This window comes from Homalodisca vitripennis, chromosome 2, assembly GCF_021130785.1.
Source record: "Homalodisca vitripennis isolate AUS2020 chromosome 2, UT_GWSS_2.1, whole genome shotgun sequence".
NCBI lineage: Eukaryota > Metazoa > Arthropoda > Insecta > Hemiptera > Cicadellidae > Homalodisca > Homalodisca vitripennis.
This window is the reverse complement of record NC_060208.1, coordinates 19,530,189-19,552,769: the sequence shown is the minus strand read 5'-3', so window position 1 is coordinate 19,552,769 and position 22,581 is coordinate 19,530,189. Positions and strand designations below refer to the sequence as shown.

At 33.0% G+C, this 22,581-nt stretch overlaps 1 protein-coding gene across 1 annotated transcript; it reads right to left on the bottom strand.

The window, feature by feature from the left end:
- Positions 1-1,547: 1,547 nt before the first annotated feature.
- Positions 1,548-20,437, bottom strand: LOC124353630. The gene is made up of 2 exons (XM_046803560.1): positions 20,286-20,437; positions 1,548-3,155 (listed from the first exon to the last, which is right to left on the bottom strand). Exon 2 carries the CDS (start codon positions 2,798-2,800, stop codon positions 1,700-1,702), a length of 1,101 nt encoding a protein of 366 aa, XP_046659516.1. The 5' UTR covers positions 2,801-3,155; positions 20,286-20,437; the 3' UTR covers positions 1,548-1,699.
- Positions 20,438-22,581: the final 2,144 nt, after the last annotated feature.

Here is a 22,581-nt window from a genome sequence, read left to right as displayed (position 1 = left end):
GCCAGTTATGCGCATATAATAGTAATAAAACCAAAAAAAATATTTCTATGATCGTTTGAACAAAATTTAGAAAGTATTATGAATCTAGTATTAATGGTTTGATACTAATGTCCTCATTCGTAAGTGTGGAATGTTCCGCTCTGATGGCGACCGTAAATATCCGTACCTTCCTCTTAATAGGATAAAATTCAAGAGGATATGGACACTAATGTCTGCGAAATCTATCAAATATTATAAACACGTTGCATAGATGCATTTCTACAGACAAAAGTTCGAGATCCAAGCCAGTAGGACCTCTTACAGGTGCGTAATCTTGGTATAGGTAACACCTTTGACTCGTATTGTATTACTGGTAACGCTATAAAACTTATTCTTTAGTAGTCGTATATAATAAAGATTACATTTAGGAGCAGATAACGGAATGTGTACCTGTTACTCTTCTTGACACATAGTTCTAATTGAGTTACAATTCAATGGTCCGATAGAACAAAAATGTTAACACAAGCCAATTTGTAACAAAGTTTATTACTATTGGGATTGTATGCATACTTTGCTATGACTTTTAGAAAAAAAAAAACATTAATATTTTCTCTTGCTTCTAAAAGAGTGTTTCAAATATTCTAGACTGGTTGTTGTGCATCTTGTAAAGTAAGGAGCAGTTTATGCAAATTACGATACTGAAAATGTGCTTAGTTTTTTCAATTGGTGAACTATCAAATGTTACGATAAATCTTGTATCTCTTTTGGGGGTTCACAGTTAACCTAAATCTCGGATGTACATATTCTTTAAACTGATAAATTAGTAGCATGAACATCCTAACACTAACATTATGAAACCTTACCTGGTTAGGAGGAACACCCAATTAGATTGGATACATATTAGAATTCTATTTTGTATAGGATACTCGTATACCGAGTATCTGCAAGATACGATGTCTCTCCGAAATGGTCCCAGAAGCTAGTTTACTTCTAGTACGGGCATTGTTGAAAATGTATCTTATTGGTTATCAAGGTGCACATTTACCAGAATAATTTGATGCCTCCATATACCTAAACCATTAAAGATCCACAAGATTTCACAACTTTACTTTTACCAAAATCTTGGAATTGAGGTAAAGCATGACAGATTTAATTTCCCCACTCCCCCTCCCACCACTAAAAATACAAATTATAAATTATGAACTTACGTATCTTCATGAATGCAATTCTATAATTAATTTTGTTCTTCCCTTTACTCTACAGTTATCTATAAACTTTTGAAAATGGATATTAAAAAAAAATAAAAATGTTTTATTATTTTGCTAACAAAGATTGTATTTTAAAAGCACATACGGTATGCACGGTTGTACTTAATATATGCAGTGTCAACAAAAAACTATTATTCCTTTTTGCCATCAATTTTAGAATGTTTAAATGTTTCTTCGTGCTCAAATAGATTTGGAAAAAAACATATTTCTAATCTGTACTCTTTTGAAGGAGAGTTTTACTACTCAGTATTACAGTTAATGGTTTGATAATAAAAATTACACCTCTTAGTTTAAATACTTTTTATTACAACCCATAGTATAAATATTATAGTATTGGCATGGTATTCACATTTATGTATTATTTTACAACAAAATATCATTACCGTAATATCACATTTTTCTTACAACCATTATTTTTCACATTTTTACAAAAGATAGAATTTCTAATTTCATCAGCTTACATCAGCTAAGACTTTCAATGCTTTAAATTTCAATGAACCTTTATAGTTGTTAACGATGAGTTTCAACTGTGGAACAAGGGAAACCGAGTCCGCTTTCAGGTGATTAGCCACAGCAACTAAAAGAGCTCCAAACTCTCTGCTTTGAGCAAACGTTGATCCTGTTGCAGACATCAGTTGGACGAGAGTAAATAAGATGTCACAGGTTGGCTCAGCATGTTGGACTATGGTTGCCAAAGCAGAGACTTGCCATTTGTCGAGATCTCCCAACCCTGAGAGAAACTCTCTCAGCAAAACGGTCCAATGTTTGGGCGACATCGAACTCATAAAATCTTCCAAATTGAGCAAATCGTGTACAAGAGGAGAATCTTCCAGTTGTAGAAGGGGTGCCACCAGAGTAACACAGACAGTTTCCCCTTCTGGGGAGAGAATCTCCGACAGTTGTTCCAGTCTGCTCGGTAGACTCTCACTCATCCAAGGCAGCAAAATTCTTCGGCAAAGAATCCCACACAGCTCGCTACTTGCGCAAAATGGGATACAAAAACAGAGTCTACAACTATCCGAATGGAGCTGGGGCCAAGTATTTTCCATAAGTAATGTCACTGATTCACTTTTCAACTTTTTCAAATCACCTGCTAACATCATCATCTCGTCTTTGACTTCCGCCGCTCCGACTCTCAATTTCGGTCCTAACTGCTTACACAACTCGACTAGAGAAACCGATAACTCTTCCATGGAACTTGTGACAATGCTTTTGCCAAGCTCTGCTTCAGTATCCGGAACTTGGGACTCTTCCATTGTGTGGTGGATCTCTGAAGAGGCAGAAGGTGAATCATCGAAGTCTGATTTAGTTTGTATCAACGAAAATAAATTAGCCCAAGTGGAACAATTTCCCTCCTGTTCTGATCGTGGAAGCGAGGCTATCTTTTCATTAATCTTGTCATCTGGTATTGAAAAGGTCCACTCACCCCAACATTGACCTTCTTTCATTAAATCTTTTTCTGTTAAAATCTCTTCCATAACTTTCCAAAAGTAAAGGATCATTAAATTATTTATTTTCCTAAAATCCACTCGAATTAAATTATAAGAGAACATATAATATTGACATTACAGTTCTACAACATGTGCTAACTTAATCGCTCTTGAACCTTTGAAAAATATAATCAACAGCAACAAATGTTTTCAAAGCAAGAGTGATCTGGAGATTATTGTATATTTGTCTACAACATTACTAGCAAATTTTTAAAATTATTGAAATTGTCTTAATATGTGCCAATACGTTTGGGGCCATACAGACTTTGTAATTCACTGTTTGAAATAATAAAATTAATATAAAAACCCAAACAGTTTCATAAATTTTTCTAGCTTAACTTTCACGCAGTTGTTCATACCAATATTATGACAGTTAAGGGAGCGCATGGACATCAGATAAGCTCCTCTCCGCCATACCCTGCAACACACATCAGTTTATGTTAATATGATTTAAACTCGTGTTCAACCATTACGTCATTTGCTTAAACATCCAATTTTAATATTTCTATACTGTTCATTACTCTTACATGAAAAAAAAACAAGATTCCTCTAGTAGACATAACAATATAAAGAAACCAAGTTATAGTCTTAATAATATTTAACGTAATTTCATTAGCAATTTTTTAAACACATAGTTTAATTGCTTAATAATGTTTCGAAATTTCATGTAATTTTTTTTTAATAAAGTTGCATTTATAACATACATATAAAGTTGCATATAAAATTCAAGTTTGTATAGAAATAGATGACGTTATTTCAATTAATTTATCATCCATAAATGAAGAAAATTATAACTTTCAATTTATCTTAAACAACCTATTTTACACAATACAGTATGTTACTGGGAAAGTATTTTAAAAAATTTGTAAAACATCGATTTTCAATTTCAGGACAAATATGAATTAGAAACAAAGATGCATCGTTTCAAAGAGAAAAAGTTAATTTGAATGTCTTGGATCACTACTGTCTCTTTGTATACTCTTCTTCACTGTGTACACTTTGGAAAACACTTACTAAATATTTTATTTTAATATTTATAACTTATTTGAGACAACATTGCATGTGTTTAAGGCCGATACTTTGTTTTTAAGTCGATTTTTAGTATTAATATGATAAAAAAATTTGATGTAAAAATTAAAAAATATGTGTAATCATTAACTATGTAGAAAAATCACAGAATCCAAGTTCTCCATGTAAATACAGTAGTGAAATTTACCAGATCAATTCCAGTAATTCCTGGATTTTTTCAAAGCCTTTGTTTATAAATAACCAGTTTTTCAATAACCATAGTATTTATTTGTGTACTATTGGACAATAAATACATATATATTATACGTTAATGACGGTAGAATGATGTAATCTGATCCCAAATTCTATGATCAGGACGATCCTGCGCTATCTCGAACTCAGATCCAAAGGCCTAAATCAGCGGTCGTTTTAAATTCATAGTTACCTAAAGAGGAAGCGCGTTTGAGGCACCTTTTAAAACTCATATTGGGCATAAGAAATTCCTCAACATGTGCAACTGGGAAGAGCCTTGGGATGACCGAAAGCACGGTCTAGATGATACGACCAGTTTATCTGAGTTTACTCGAGGGATTCAGTTTCATATTCGTCAGCATCGTATGGTTTTTAAGAGGTACGAGGATTTTTGTGATTCGACGACTTGGAGTGTTTCACATCGAATGTTCATATTGTTTTTGAGTCTGTAACATTTATTGTGGCAACTGTAGTCCCTAATTATTTAATTGTGCTAGAAATAAAGATCTTCGGTATTGGTTCGGACATCTGCAGACCAGAGACTGGCGTTAAGCAAGAATCCCAAACTGGACGATCGACAGCGAAGTAAACTGGATGAGCACGGCATAGCAAGTATAATAAGTGGTATCATCTTATCTTGTCTAACCCTTAGACGATTTTCCTAAATTGATTATTGTGTTGCTGGCATTGTCGAAGAAACCTGCCACCGTTGAAGCATCTCACCTCGTCTGTATAAGGCTGATATTATTGTATCGATGACGGACGGCTTCAGAACAAATCTTCGTAATACGATGCCCTGTACCTCTGCCTTATCGGAAAGAAGCATGCCAGTATTCAAAGAAGCAAACGGTAGCCTACTATTGCCCATCCAAGCATTCACCTTTCTTGTGCCTGTATAAAAGTTACATGAAAAAGTTAAATATAAAAATATGTTTTTCATTAGTTGGCCTGTATCTTCAATTTAGTAGATCGCATCTTATGAGTTTTCTTTAAGCCGTACAATTACTATAGGAACTATACTTATCTTCAAATAACAATAAACTTTTAAAGTTTTCATATTTATTATTTTTAATTTGAACTAAATTAATGTATATAGATGTTAAAAAATACTATCCAATATTCATCTCTGAATATAATTACGATAATTTAACTTGTCCACATCTTGAAACAATTAAAGATGATAATTAAATTATTTCATGGGCTCTTCATTCCAATAGTAAGGCAGAAGTGGTTAAAATATTATTTGCCAGTGCAACCAACTGAAACAGGTGCTTCAGCCGTTCATTCCATGTTTTGTCTCGTGGTTTATTTCTAACTATATGATTCCTTTCGCATAAAACCATTCTGCACCATAAATTTACTTATAGCGACCTGTAATTGCGTGTGCATATCCTGCATTACCTCGTAAGTAATTAACAATAAAACGTTGCGCAAGACTATTTCATCATTCAGCAATAAACAGCGCCACTTGCAACAGAGGCGGTTCATACATCGCTTCGTAAAGTTGTAAGCGATCCGAGGACGGAATATTGAGTCATTCTCTCGGCCATATTTGAGATTTATTGCTCTCGTAATGAACAGCAATAATGTCGCTGCACTACACCCTTTTGTGTATTAACGATAGCGATATTCCGGTTGTGAGGAATAAAGCGCAGACGAGTGCGGACTGCGCCGGCAATGCCGCTGTTAGACGGTATTAACTGCATTTTTGTTGCAGGGCCATCAAAATCGTCTAACTAGTTTTATCTCAACTTTGTTTCATAGCAATTTTAACGTGCCAACTTTAGCATTACAGCATCGTAAACCCGTTTTATTGTTATGGCTTGACTAATGTGGAATCAGTTGGCCCGAAGCCCTCTTCCCCACTTTCCTACAGTCGATGCGATGGTTTGTCGTGGTCGGTTTTATGTCTCGCTCGCACTAATCGATTTGCAGCCGTGTTGAGTCTACACGCTCGAGTTTAAGGACAATCGAATTCTTGCCCGTAGCATGTACAGGGTGATCAGAATGTCAGTCCCATCCAACTAATTTTCTGACGGTGATATATAGAAAAAGGAAATTTCCGTATATTTCTACGCCCACTGGCGTAATTGTTTGCGTTTTCAAGATTTTGTGTATATAATAAGGGGGAAATAAAATATATATATATATATATATATATATATATATATTAAAAATTTCCCTTTAAATAAATTCCCGCGATATACTTACGATACCATAAAACATTCCTAAAGGAAAATTTCAATATTTGTAGTTTGAATTATATTCTCAGTACAACACAATTTAAGATGCCCCCCCCCGAAAAAAGTAAAAATGAATTAAGTTTTGCTAAAAGATTACACGGTCATTCCAGTTTATCATGCACCGACTGCACGACCGATTAAAATTCTTCAGGGAATTAATTTCCTAACATTACATGAATGTTATGCGTACGCATCCTTTGCAAGCTAAACATTCAGTTCGATATGTGTTATTAATTTCAAGGTTATATTCTCTGAAATATTGAATCATACTGTTTGTTTGTCGTACACCCTGATAAAGTCAAACAAATTTATTGCTAAAACAATATGATAGTTCTGTGTTAAGGAATAGCTATGTATACAGACAACAGCTATCGTAGGCTACACACAATGTACGATGCGCTTCACTTGCTAAAAGGTATTATTTTCACCCAGTTTCTTCCATTGCTAGTATATGGGGTAATGAGTGTCCAGGTCCCGTCTCCTGTCCATATAACAGCTGGCAATAAGGATCACAGTCGTGAAGATACACAGAATAGCTATCGTACACACAATGTACGATGCGCTACACTCGCTAAAAGGTATTAGTTTCACCCAGTTTCCTCCATTGCTAGTATATGGGGTAATGAGTGTCCAGGTCCCGTCTCCTGTCCACATAACAGCTGGCAATAAGGATCACAGTCGTGAAGATACAAACAACAGCTATCGTACACACAATGTACGATGCGCTTCACTTGCTACAAGGTATTATTTTCACCCAGTTTCTTCCATTGCTAGTATATGGGGTAATGAGTGTCCAGGTCCCGTCTCCTGTCCACATAACAGCTGGCAATAAGGATCACAGTCGTGAAGATACAAACAACAGCTATCGTACACACAATGTACGATGCGCTTCACTTGCTACAAGGTATTATTTTCACCCAGTTTCTTCCATTGCTAGTATATGGGGTAATGAGTGTCCAGGTCCCGTCTCCTGTCCACATAACAGCTGGCAATAAGGATCACAGTCGTGAAGATACACAGAATAGCTATCGTACACACAATGTACGATGCGCTTCACTTGCTACAAGGTATTATTTTCACCCAGTTTCCTCCATTGCTAGTATATGGGGTAATGAGTGTCCAGGTCCCGTCTCCTGTCCACATAACAGCTGGCAATAAGGATCACAGTCGCAGCCGCGCCACACAGTACCTGACTGCAATATGGCGGCTGGGCTATTATTGTTGGCTACAAGAGTTATGGCTGTTACGTTAGCTACTGGCCAAATTGAAAACTGACCTTACCCCCTCCTTTCGCCCCCTAATCCCTTGCTGTTCCCTCGAGACTTAGTCCTTTTGCCAATCACCGTTTCATAAAGGCCAATTTTTAAAGTCAGATTTTACAGTATATATTATTTATAGAAGCTGGAGTATCTAAATGGTGCTACCTTAAAGTTAAGGTTATGAATTGCAATTCACATAATCCTTAATACCTTGTGTTTTTGTCTCGACTTTAGCTTGGCTTAAAAGCATTGTATTCGATTAGTTAATGACGGTTTTTGTCAGATCAACAGTATCAGAAACTGATGTCAGAAACAGTATTAGAAACTGGTATCAGACACAGTTAAAACTGATATCAGAAACAGTATTAGGAACTGGTATCAGACACAGTATCAGTAACTGATATCAGAAACAGTATTAGAAACTGGTATCAGACACAGTATCAGTAACTGATATCAGAAACAGTATTAGAAACTGGTATCAGACACAGTATCAGTAACTGATATCAGAAACAGTATTAGAAACTGGTATCAGACACAGTTATCAGTAACTGATATCAGAAACAGTATTAGAAACTGGTATCAGACACAGTATCAGTAACTGGTATCAGACACAGTATCATAAACTGATATCAGAAACAGTATTAGAAACTGGTATCAGACACAGTATCAGTAACTGATATCAGAAACAGTATCAGAAACGTATCATAAACTTGATATCAGACAGTATAAAAAAACTCGTCAGAAACTGATATCAGAAACAGTATCAGTAACTGATATCAGAAACGGTATCATAAACTGATATCAAAGACAGTATCAAAAAACTCGTCAGAAACTGATATCAGAAACAGTATCAGAAGCTGATATCAGAAAGGTGGTTATTCAATTTAATCTTAGGACACAGACCTTGAGATTAGAGCCAGAGGATGAAAATTATTTAAACAACAATGTCCTTGAATATTTGTTAGTAAGAGTTCTTTAGAAACTTGACACTAATTTTAGTGATTAATTCCAAAGGGAAGGCATGATTTGTAACTGTTTAGCGTAATACATGATTTATTGAGCGACATTCAAAATTACAATGTGGCATTCAAAATTACAATGTGTCTTCGTTTGAAGTGATTAGTGGTATTTTAAGCTGGACAGAATGTTACTCAATTGAGATAAATTTTGCATTTTGAATAATGTGAATGGGGGGGGGCTTAATTTCCAGGCCATTACTAGTCAATGTTTCCAGTCAATAAAAAGTGAAAACCAAGCCTTTTCAAAGTGTATTACACCATTAAATAACCATCAAAAGTAGAAACTGTTTATTTAAAAAAATATAAACAAAGAAGTCGTATTGATTATTTATTCTTTTATTTTCTCTTTGACATCATGGTTACCCATAGGACCAATAAGAAAATATTCGCTAACACTCAGCCATATCTCATGGAGTGAAAAATATGTTCCTCATATAGAAATGAAGTTTCATGAAAAAGTCTACAAGTCAGTTCATATGGAGATATCTAGTGGACAGACAGCTGACCAGAAATGAAGTTTCCAGCCCTACTAGTGATAGGCTTCGTTAATGCTCAGCCAATTTACAAATCTCAAATTACATAACCACAAGAAAACACAAAATCTCACATTCATTGATCTGGTTTTAATTAAATGAAAAATATTACACTGAAACTAACCTTGGCAAAACACATACAAATATGTGGAGGATTAAATTTACTAAAAATTATATGTCCTAAAATTTAGGCCTATTTTAAACTTTAGGAGTTTTATATAAGTACTAAAACTCTATAACTTGTACGAGGCCAAAAACTCAACTAGCTAGGAAACAATGAAAGAACAAGATTTATGGTATTATATGAAAACTTTTCTCAAATAAATTTGTGGATCAATTTGTTAAAAAAAATTAATAATGCATTGATTCATAGTAAGATTCAAAAACTCACTAACTATCCATGTTCATTATGGAACCATTCCTGAGATGGATGTTTTTTTCTGCAGTTTTCATTACAAAATTATTTCAGGTTGGCTCAATGGGTTTGATGGCAGAAGATTGATAGGTTGAACATGAGTGTCTCCATAAAAACATGTTTGTATTGTTTTGCATTCTACCTGCAGAAAATCACTTAAAACCACAAGACCACTAAGTTTTTGTATATAGTATGAAACTCGCGAGACTATTAAACTAGATGTCAAGATATTTACTTACTCATACAACCATTCTTATGTATTAAGAAATACGATATCTCACAGCCAAATCAACAAGCCAGTTTTTAGTAATACTTTTACAAAAACTGCATCGAAATTATCGTTGTTCGTAGACAAATATAATTTCTTAATATGTTAAGTTCTTCCTAAGCTCAATTTTCAACCTTTTTTCTAAGATGTATGTAAAATGTTGTTCTATTTACAAGACATAAACTGAAAGTCACTATCAATGGAAACTGACTAAAATTTAATCTTTACATAAAAGATTATTCATAAATTAATTTTTAAATGCTTTTATTTTTGAGGATGGGTAGAGTATTAGCAATCTTTTCCACTAAACCTCTGTATTCATTTTGGATCCAGTAGTGTATCATAATTTGATTTTTTTGTCATAAAAAATAAGCTTCCAAATCAAAAACCATATGGTTTTCTTATAATTAATATAAAAAAATAAGAAACTAAATTCCTTTTTAAACATTTTATTGTTTGTTTTTCCGCACTAAACCATTTTCAGAGCACATTTGAATAATCTCTAATAATTAAATGATTAAACAAATAAATAAACTAATTATATTTATAATATTTTGTAAATCTGAAAAATAAGACAAATCCAATTAAACAAAAAGAAAACATTAAATAGAGATCACTGATTCATTTAACATAGTTTAAATGTTCCATATTAATACAGGGTGTTTCACACCATCCACCCACAATCTCCTGTGGTTTAAGTGTTTGACTTACAACAAAGCAATAAACTGTAACCTTAATAAATCTCATACGGCGGACGTGGCATAATTGTTTTTGTCACATTTAAAATATAAGCTGAAAAGCCCAAAAATGAGGGTTACAGGTTTGAATCTCCAACATTTCAAATAGCAAGATAGTCACATGGCACAGTATTTTAAAGGTTTTTAAATACTGACATTTTGAAAATGTCTTACGTCTTGTTCAAATGGCAGAGATTTTTTGGAAATCTTTTGAGTATTTTCTTTTTACCTGTGGTACTTTTGTATTTAAATTTGCAAGTGTCAATTTTTTATGTCGGAAAAAGCACAAGATAAACTTTTGAACAGTATATCGTTTGACTGTTTTTGCAAGTTACTCTTACACCATAAAAATTTTCAAATTTGGAAAATTTTACAACCTAAACAAATTCTTAATGACAACATAGGTCAATTGGCAATTAAAGGAAATTAAAAAAACCTTTTTAATTTAAACTTAATTTCTATTTGGTCTATTTTACAATTTACTTGAAAAAACCTATATTTCAATACAATTCAAGCATTCTTAGTATGTAATTGCAAATAACAATTAGTGAAAACACAATAAAATTATAGCAAACCATGTATAATAACCTCGTAATGTAGTATAAAAGTGTAATTGATAAAAACTCAATACAGTATGATAAGCTCAGAAGTCCAATAATAGGGATAGAGAGGTTTGTATTTATATGAAATCCATTACAGCATTTTAAATGTCTTTTTACAAAACTTAAAACAGCTGATCAACAATTAAATATTACAATATCATTAAGCGGTATGGGAATGTAAGAATGCACTATTGGAACTGGCAAAGAGGAACAAAGTTGTTGGCTGGTTGCTGGACCATAAAGGCATTTCTGGGAATGAAACAGGAGACACTCTTGAAAAGATTGGCTCTGGAAGCCTTTTGATAGGACCAGAGCCGGACTGTGGAATAGCCTTCTCCTATATTAATGTAAAGCTCTAGTAAGTACTTGGAAAAGAGTATTAGATCCAAAACTTGGAGAAAGGCCTCAGGACTCAAAACATCAAAAATATTTATCTCTGTATTTGCAAAGGGGTGGACAAAACTCCTAAATATACACAATGAGAATATATGATTACAACTTGCAAACAAGGACATGGCCTACAGAAAACATCTGATGAAGATAAGTCTAAGCCAGACTGATGAATGCAGACTCTGCAAAGAGGAGGAAGAATCAGCGGAACACATATGGCTGAACTGTCCTACCATTTGCAAAACCAGGGAAAAATTCCTAGGACCTTATATCTTGATCCCAAGGACATCAGAGAAGAGGAACCCTAAAATCTTCTAGGTTTTTGCAGAAGCCTCAGATTTGAAGATTAAAAAATAAGTTTGGGAGATATTGTAAAGGTCCTTTCAGCACTAAGTGCACAGGCTAAGGCTTTTTTCCCACAATACAGAAATTAGGGTTTACTATATGCTTACCCTGCAAGATAGAATTACCCTACACGCTTACCCTACAAAAGAGATTATCCTACACACTTACCCTGCAAGACAGTTTATCCGACATGCTTACCCTACAAAAGAGATTATCCTACACACTTACCCTGCAAGACAGTTTACCAACACGCTTATCCTACAAAAGAGATTATCCTACACACTTACCCTGCAAAACAGTTTATCCGACACGCTTACCCTACAAAAGAGATTATCCTACACACTTACCCTGCAAGGCAGTTTACCAACACGCTTATCCTACAAAAGAGATTATCCTACACACTTACCCTGCAAGACCGATTATCCTACACGCTTATCCTACAAAAGAGATTATCCTACACACTTACCCTGCAAGACCGATTATCCTACACGCTTACCCTGCAAGTGATATTATGCTGCACACTAAATCTGTAAAAGAGATTACCCTGTGAATTAATCTATTTTGCCATTTGTGATGTTGTGAAAAAACACAGTCCAGCAGTTGTCTTGCAGGCAGAATCTGGCTAATAGTTGTGATGTCATAAATGTTTTGCAGTTTTAGGAGCATTTCTTAACGTCATCTTGAAGCTTTATGGTAAGTATCAGAGTCAATCACAGTACTATGAAAAAACAGTGTGAAATTGAAATTGGAGGTCACATTATTCACCACTGAATACTACCTAATACTTTTCTTGGAGTCACATGATATGTTTGTATGTCGCTATGATTGATAGTATAAAACTATCTTATAATCTTAGATCAATTGCTTTCCTTGACTAAAATTTATTGGGATATTCCCCAGGTGGGTTACATCTAGCTGGTTTACATCCACCATTAGAATTTAACAGTGTATAGAAAAAAAACGATGGGTCATGTCTGGAGAACCCGATGGGTCTTTGAAAACATAAATATGAGGAAAAGTCTTCCCCTGCCTGCTTTGACTGATAACAGATTAGAACAAAGCTAGCGAGGATTGGATTCTCTCCGCCCAAGGTGACATGACTATTCCACCTCATGGTGAATATACGAGGGATTTCAGCATGAATTCTACATCCAACCTAAATATCAAGTCGGTTCAGAATCGTGTAGAGATGAAAAATGCCTGAAGCTTTCTTTATCCATAACCATCGCTATTCTAAGCCTCCCGTCTTAAGAGCTCTGAATGTTAGCATTAGGTAATGTAATGTTGCACATTTCTCTTCAAGAACGCCTCCCAGTGAGTGATCCACTTATAAATAATAAAGAAAACAACCTTATGGAAGTAATTGAAATGAGAGGTATCTTCAACTCTTAATCCTAAGTGGAAAAAAGATAACCATTGGGCAAGTTACTATTGTGGTGGTATATATTTAAAAACCATTATACTATTATTGTCATAAAATATCTATAAATAGTTATACTTTTTCTGGTCAGGATTTATATTTTGTCACAAACAAAAAATTTGAGCAAAGAATCCCTAATCTATACATTCAAATAGCAGCTCCATTCTTTTATACTGAAAACACAAAAAAAGAAGTATATTAACAGAAATGTTAAATAACTTTATCATCAATAGATTTCAAGATACTCAATGTGTATGTGTAATGTTTGTATGGATCCGTACCGTTCAAAACTTAAATTTAATTAAATATACACTGTGCATACAAATTTTATACCAATTTCCACTGGATCGAACAGTTTTTGTTTCTACAACTCATAAAAATAAAAATCAGCATACAACAAAATTTTATCTCATCAAAACAATTAACGATTCCGTACACTAAATAATATGTACATTAAAATGTTCTTTGTGTGTTTGTAACTTAATTACATATAACATTTTTCAGATGAAAGATTAAAAAATGTTGAACTGCTCAAGCTTAAACATATTGGTTTATTTGAAAAGAACAGACTTATGAACAATAGTACTGACGTCCCCGTTGCAGTAACTACTTTTCTGGAGTCTTTTTCTATATTCCCAATATTTTTATTATATTACTTGCATTATAAATTCTGGTTTCAACTGCCACTTTTGAACAGTGATAGAGAAAAACTTTAATGCAAATAAAATGTTTATTTTGAGATTTTTTAAGGATTGTTCCATATTCATTATACCTTGCTACTTATAGATATTTAGTTTTAGGCTTTTCAGTACCTCTAGTCTGAGTTTGAGCATTCTAGAACTTTGTAAACCCAATTAAAAATTGAAACTCTTGATATATACATACATACAGGTGTAGCCTATACAGTAATAACATCATTTTTGTAGATGAAATGTTACTTTTTACATGCAAAGCACTGTGTCACCACCATATCATCATCAGTACTAATGCTTCACCTCCGTTACAGCCAGGAGAAAGACACTGCGGGTAGAGGGAAGGGCTAACCACTGGAATACCAATAGACAACTGATACCCGCAACCTTAAACCCTGCCATGATACAATCTAAAGACATATGGGATGCTGCCAGGAGGAAGCCACTGTGGAACATACCCTTTTCTTCTGCGAGAAGTTAGTGGAGGAAAGGGCTGCTGGAATATCACTGGACAGTTGATATCCGAGACCTTAATCCCTATCACAATACAATCTGACATGTGGGGTGCTGCCAGCACGATGGCTGTTTCCATTATCCATCGAAAGGTAGAAGATGAGCCGTGGAGACTAAACGTAAAGAAGAACGCATCAGTGTAAGGCAATCATCAAGCTGAAGTAATGCTCTGCAGCGGTTCCGGCTGGATGTGCAGAAGGGATGAGAGTAGGGTTTAGCGGGTTGGTGATCCTTATAACGTATCCAACCCCGCATGGACTGGAGTGAAGGACATTGGACTCTTTAGTGTACCTAATAGCAGCTTCCCTCTGGCCATAAAAAGAATGGTTTTCATCAGTACTAGAGGTGTGATAAGTGTATGATGACGTTTTAAAATATTTTAGCACATTCTGTAAATAGAGAAGATAACTACGTATTATTTTCGCCAAAATGTTTAGTGTAATGAGACCTTTAAAATTATGTATTACACAACCAACGTTTATATTTAAACATTTTCCAAATATCCACATCTCCAACAAAAGTCTTTTTTAGACATTTCTCAAGGTTTAAAATAATTTTATTGAGTTTCTGAAGTCATAGGGGATACAAAGAAAAAATATAATATAACTTACCACACGGGTGGTCTGCCTTACCTTGTATAGAACTTTAAATTCATGATAATCAGAGTTAAATACATGCATTTAATAATTTAAAAAATATATTAGTAAACATTCTTACAGTCACTGAAATAATATGCTGTTAAGCAATCGATACAATTTATAAAAATAACATTATAATATCTGGACAACAAACAGTTATGATACAAAAGATTAGTAAGGGATGAACTAAATAACATTACTATCCCTCAATATTGTAATATTTTCCTTCTATCATCAAACAATTAACCAATTTTACACTGAATTTAAATAATTACTACTATATGATATTTTACATTAGGTAGGACTAAAATAAATATTGTGGTGAACAATTAATTTCAATAAATCTAAATAAACATACAAATCAGACCTATTATTTTAAATACTTTTCTGCATTAAAACAATCATGACATTGTCTCATTTTAAATTTTCATTTTTTTAATTTTCTAACACCTGTTTGAAATTTATGCTTTAAGACTTGTGACATTGATGTTGTAATAACGTGGTCAATAAAGTGCTCCTCAAAGCACATATTTGTACGTACACAAAATTAATAAATTCTTCATTTTAAAATGGAAGTTTTTCTAAATAATTTAAAATAGTTTATCAATTACAAAAAGAAACATGAACTGTACTAAACTGTTAATTACAAACCTATTACTTTTGCTTGTTCAGTGCAAGGGGTTTGCAATTTTTCCACAAAACATTGCTGAACTTTTTGGTGAGATTCAAAAACCACTGTTAGTAGTGGTATGAGTTCTGATATAATAATAGGTCAGGATCTAATTTTTCATGTCTTAATTTATATATTGCTGCACCAGTCAGAAATGTGTGCCACATAAATGGCACGTGCCGCACATACATGTGTATTTATTTATATGTCATGCATCAGCACAGGAGAAGCAAAATATCTCATGGAGTCCTTCAAGGATCATTCTTAGGCAGTACGATTCCTAATTTATGTCTCAAAAGTTTATGAGTGTACCTGCATAAAATTTAATGAATAGACAGATAAGCCAACCTTAATTTTATTCTTTGTACTTAATTTAAAAAATCATCTACAATCGTGATGCAATTATATTAACTAAATTTTCTCAAACACTATAAATGATATTTTTATCATACAAATCTTAAACTTTCTTATCCAACCAATAATTGGTTGAGCATTAGCAAAGTCTCACTCAGTAAGCTGACACAATTTCTCTTTTGTCTGCAGGAGGGATTACAAAATCACTTAATTGGTTTGGCCATTTTTCTGTATACTTTGTCTAACATAAAATTAGTTCTCATAACTCCTGCCTCATGATTACATAATTATGTTCAATTATTTTTAGAGTAATTGTCTTCAATACCATTATATTTTTTGCTATTAATAATAAGAGTTGGTGTTCACTATGGTGTGAATATGTAAAACTTTATTTTAATCAGCAAAGAGTTTGCTTTCTAGCTTTTAGTATTTCATATTTTTTTAATGGCATTTCATCATTAAGCTTATAAAAGTCAATAGATTCCATTCTTTTCTGAACTATTTTTTACTCTAATTTTTTTTATTACTTTAATATATGAATATATCATTTCAAACAAAACCAGTGATGATTGAAAATTCCAGCCTACATAAACTGGCATTACATCTTCAATCCCTCTACTAAAAATAACTTAAAGCAATACATGCTTTATAAGAAAATCAAACCATAAGTATATTATTGTAGTTAAAGTTTGTTCTGATCCTTCAATTGGATAGAGCTTTATGGGTTCATCAAACATTTCTATTGTAAAAGCTAGATATTGCTTTTACAATGATTTTATATTAATGTGATATTCCATAAATTATGTTGACCTTATAAAATCTCAGTTTGTTTTTTTTTAACACTTTGACTACCAAACAGCACAGTGACTAATGTGTGCATGAACACAACACACTCGATGCTAACATAAGGTTATTGGTATAAAACGTGTTAATAAAGATGAATGGGATAACACAACATTTGGAGGAACTAATTGGCATTCAGTTCACCAAAATAGTTAAATGACAACACTTGGCCAGAACAAGTTTACACTTAACAAACTTAACAGGTAACCATTTGAAAAGAATGTAGTTTACTCTTAAGTCCTATAAAATATCCAACATCTTACACCTCTTGTTCCAACCATTGCCTTGAATTAAAGGGATGTGAACCATATAAATTCTACCAAGATAAGTGGTCACTTTTCAGTAAAAGCGAAGAATCATGCCAAAGTTTCAAATTTATTTATGTAACAAAATTGTGTTAAAATACTTATAAATCCAGACTACCTTACATTAAAGAAATGTTTTAAAAACTCCTAAACGTTATAAAATATATTGCGATACCAGAAAAGTTTTGATATTTCAATTTGTAGAAGTGTTTGATTGGATTTTACTAATTTAGGAGTGGCTGCTTGACTTTAGGCAAACACATTTTGGTTTATGCTCAAAACATTTTTAATTTTGCTGTTTTGAATATACTCAGCTATTCTGAATGAAGTAGTACGGATTTTTTTCTGATATTTACATGATGGATTGATTCTAGGATGTACGGGGGACCCAATACGGGTGTTCGGATACCAATCTGGATTTAAAGGATTCCATACAGATGGACTTTGGTAGTAAAATACTAATACTCCTAAAGCTTTCTTTTCCTATTCCTGAATTTCTTGTCCCCTTTTCATAATGACTGAGCAGCGGATTACGTTGTTCAATCAATCCTTATTATATAATTTGAAAGATGACGATTTTTAGGAGGCAGATAAGTCACATTAAGAAGAGTTTTTTCTAAGCATAACTGCAATTGCTGATCATCCCATCTGAAATTAACGTCCAACTTGACTCCAAAGAAGTAGGATGTTTTGACAGCTAAATTTTAGTCTTTATGTATAAATAAGGGATTCTACAATTTCTAATGCTATATTTTGATCTTTGAAAGAATATGTAACCAGTGTTATCAGCATTTACTCTGAGATTGATGCTAGATATAGATTTATTGAGGTTATAAAAAAACAGTCAAAGTTACTTGGCATTACTGTAGGTACCAGCCTCTTCTGAACAGACTCTTCAGATCTGAACACATAAGCTATTAAGCTAATAGGAAAAGTGTAAATCTGGGATCTATATTGTATGAGAAACTATGGACAACAGGTTGAAAAACCTTGATATCCACAGTAAAATCGCACATAAGGTATGCCCTATTTAAATTTTAGGAACACAACCAAGAACTACTGCTACTGAAAAAGCCGATTGAGAACTGTCTAACCTAATTTCAAAAAAGAGGCTTTTGATAAAAAATCTGAAGCTCATGACTGTTATTGGACTATACATGTACTCCGCAGAGTGCTCTACGTGGACCACACAGAACTCAGCAAAAGGGGAAAATATCTACAAAGCTGTACAAGATGAGTAGCAAACAATATCCTTCCAGTGCACAACACAACAATCCAATTGGCTAATGCAGAATATCCTCATAGCTTACATTTCTTTATTTCTAACAGCAGAATCAGGATATACGCAACATAAAATTATGAGATTAAAAATTTTAAATTTTTTCTAGTGAATATAGTAAATAATAATAAATTACATATAATAGTATGATGCTAAGTTATCGCATTACATATTAGACTATCTAACTACTCGAAAAAAGTAATAATGACAAGAACAATAAATATTAATAACGTAATAGTACGGCAATAATAAGATTATTCGGTTTACATATAACCAAAAATTACACCAGAGTTATTGGCGTTACCTGTTACAGAACCGAAACATCCCTTAAAGGCCATGAACTGAAACAAAGCTGCAGTATAATAAGCGGCCACCATGACAATCGAATCGATATTTCTGATTATCTAGACTACTAAACAGTAACGCACCTAAATAACGAACTATGTTATAGGTTTTTCATACTAAGTTCAGCTAAGCACTACTACGGTAAAGCAGTTTTATGTCTGAAAGTAATACTTAATTTAATGATGAGTTAAAAACTGTCTATTTGTATATATTAAATATAAGAAACAAAACGCTGTAAATCTCAATTTTAACTGTTTTTTAAGGATATGTTAATGACAGCTTGTGACACAAATAACGTAAGTTCATCACTGTTTTAGCTGCGACCACTACTTAAATACCGCACAAATGATCTTACATTGTTTTAATTAATTTTAAACAATATTGATAAAATACATTAAAAACAGCTAGCCTAACTTTAGTTACTAATTGTAAATATAACTATAATAAGAATGGTTTTGTATTTGATAGTTTAGGTATTTCTAATTGAAAATTTGCTTGGCTGAAACGATTGTCATGGTGGCTGTCTATTGTACTGCTGCCCTGAAACGATAAATCAAAGACTGGTGGAAAAAACGGTTTTATTTGAGAAAAAAAGCTAGACTCATCTACATTGTTAACGCAAGATTACATGATGTTAACTTTTTATAATATTTTGATGTAACAAACAATGTTTATAATTTGAATATCATCTGATGTATGTTAGACTCACAGTAAACCTAGCATAAATGTACAATAACTGGGCACTGAAAGTTTAATGTATAAAGTCTTGGGTAGAGTATGATAAGCAGGCCATCTAACTGGGTACATTGCCCAGAGTCCTAAATATGATCTAAACTAGTCAAAGAACAGTAGGCATATGTTTACTCAACTGAATTCTAACCTATAGTTGTTCTTCAACAGAATAGGCTATAACAGCAGGACAATTAAAACATTGATATAACTTATAACAATAATGGCAACCTTTAAAAATCAATAATGAAAGTTTATGTCAAATATTTTAGAAGAAATATAGTAGGCTATATAAAGAACATAAAACACAACCAAATAAAGATATTAGGTTAAGCTCATCTAGGTTATGTTGCCGAAGAAGAATTAATGTGACCAGTACAATTTATATTCTTTACAGTGAGATTGTATTATTCATTTTTAGTAAGATATAGTTTGTCAACTGTGACAGACAAAACTAGTTGAATAAAATTTTTTTATAGTGTTTGAATTGTAATTTTGGTTGTACTGTATTACAATATGAGGTTTATATCTAACGATCAACAAATGATTTGATCATAGGTCCTCATCAATTTGAAAGGTTATATTTTAAAGTCACATATTTATATACCCACAAAAGTGAACCACCCAATAAAAAATAGAATCAAAATTAAACAAATAACCAACAATTAATAAATAGTAAACAAACTTACGGCCATGTTTTGTTTTGGTCTTGTAGTTCTTCTTCCTCTCGCGACTTCGCTCCGATCAGCTGCACCCACAATGCTCTGCGATGCGCGCCGCATGCGCGAAGGCTTTGAAATTAATATTGTGAATAAATAATTATGTTAAATTATACCGTTTTCCCTCTCCACTGTTCTCATGCACATTTTAAACGACTTAATTTCGGCTCATTATAAGAGTAATTTTCAAAATTCCAAGAGGCAGATGAAAACTTGAATACGTATACTATCGAGCCGTAAAGTGAAATGTTTATGTCGTGGGTGGTGAGCCCATGTCAGTAGCAAGAATAGTCGGAGAGCAAGAGTGCAAACGCGCCGTGGTCCACGACATGTGTGCAGCCATTGCGTCTCGTTTCAGTGTTTGTTTCTTATAATTTAGCCCGTTCATGACATTCATTTGAATTTGTGAGCCTTTGTAAGCTACTTGGAATGACCTACAGGACTTCCTCTGCAATATATTCTTCATATCCAGGTATGTCAAGGAAGTAAACAAACAGAACTGCGGTGATAAGGATGTGCTGTTTAGATTTTGTTTCTAAATTAAACTAAGCGCCAATCAGGAGTACCATAACATCAAATTGAATCACCGCTGATAAAATTCTTATCTTAACGTGATGTTAGTTAATTTGAAGTAATATAAGTTTCATTCCTACAAAACTATAATCTACAAAAAACAAAGAATGTTTTGAAATTTAAATGAATGAATATAACATAATTAAAATACACATATCCCAGCATAAATAAGCGTGAATTTTTAATTATCTACGCTTGCCAGGAAAATCCACTAAAAATTTCAGTATAAAGAAATTTGTTAAAATATTTTTATAGTAAAACTTTTATTATAAAACGTATTTTTTATTGCTAGATCCATCAGATGGGCTTACAGAAAATAATTTGATGTTCACTAGAATATAGTTGCATTATTAATGACATGTTTTAATATATTGTTTACGGTATGTATTGTTTAGTATTAATTAGGACATCCTATGGAGTCGTTACCATAACTGAAATGTTCAAAATCAGCTTATTTACTCTATATGTATGTGAGCTTATATTTTGTGAATTTGTATCTATAATTAATTGTACACTTATATAGCCCTGTATTATTTCTTGAAATTAGCGTTATTGACTTTTAAATGTACTTTCTCCTTATTGCCAAGACTAAATGTTAATGAAAACACAGCGTTGGATATAAACGTTATCTACTTCTTTATCGCTATGCTGTTATCAGCACATCCGGATTGCTGTCCTTGATGCTTCTCTGTAGGAATTGTTGGTAGTAATCAGGATAATTAGTAATAGTTAATTCCTACGTTTTGTATGTACGAACTAAATATAGTTCTTGTCATTTATTAATAGTTTATCTCTAGTGGAAATTATTATTTTAACGACGAAACTCATTTTGTAACTAAAGATGATGAACATTTCTTTTCTGATCTACCAATCAAGCAAATAATCTGCATTTGGCACCTTTATTGCCTTATCCTTTTATTATTTGTAATTCGTAAATAGTTTGATAGAACAATTTTATTGCCATTTAATATTAGTGTTTAAACTGTTTTCAATTTAGTTTGTATTTTAATATCAAAGTGATAGATTTTATGATAGTCTGACTGGAAAATAATGTACAATAAGGATAGAAAATTGAAAAAAAGTTTGAGCGAGGAGTCGTAAGCATTGAAATCAGATCAATGGAAGGAAAACGGCTCAAGATAATAAGATAAGTCTTGCAGCATTTGTATAAAATATGATTGAAGAGATTGAGGAGTCGTTATGAACAAAGTTTCTTGAAATTATGTAGCATGACATTTTTAAAGTTATATTTCATTTATTATATGTTGCTTCCTTAAGTTATATTTGCCCAAAAAGTATAATTTCCCTTAAATCACAATTTATACTCGTCCATTACAAAATGTATGTATTCAGCCTTTTTACTTGAGCCTTATCTAATTTCCCCTTACAATTTCTCGTACAGCAATCAAAGATATTATTTCTAATTATTCTTTTTTTTAATAAAGTTGTCTTAAAGTCTTTGACTATGAATGTGCGACTAAAATCAACCCAACCAAAGGCAAATTGCATGATTTCAAGGGTAGATCGGTGGTCTTTCCGTATCAGCCGATTATTAAACCTGTGACTTCCTAATTTTTGAAGTGTCTGTTTGACCTGTCAGCACATTTGTTCCGTTTGAAAATAACGCATCCTTGACCGTTATTATTATGAATTCGATCTTCCTTTAGTTGGTGTAGACGATTCTTAGGAAAAG

Bases quoted from the DNA above. Each gene is read 5' to 3' on its own strand.
- LOC124353630 (XM_046803560.1), bottom strand. From the start codon at position 2,800: ATGTTCTCTTATAATTTAATTCGAGTGGATTTTAGGAAAATAAATAAT.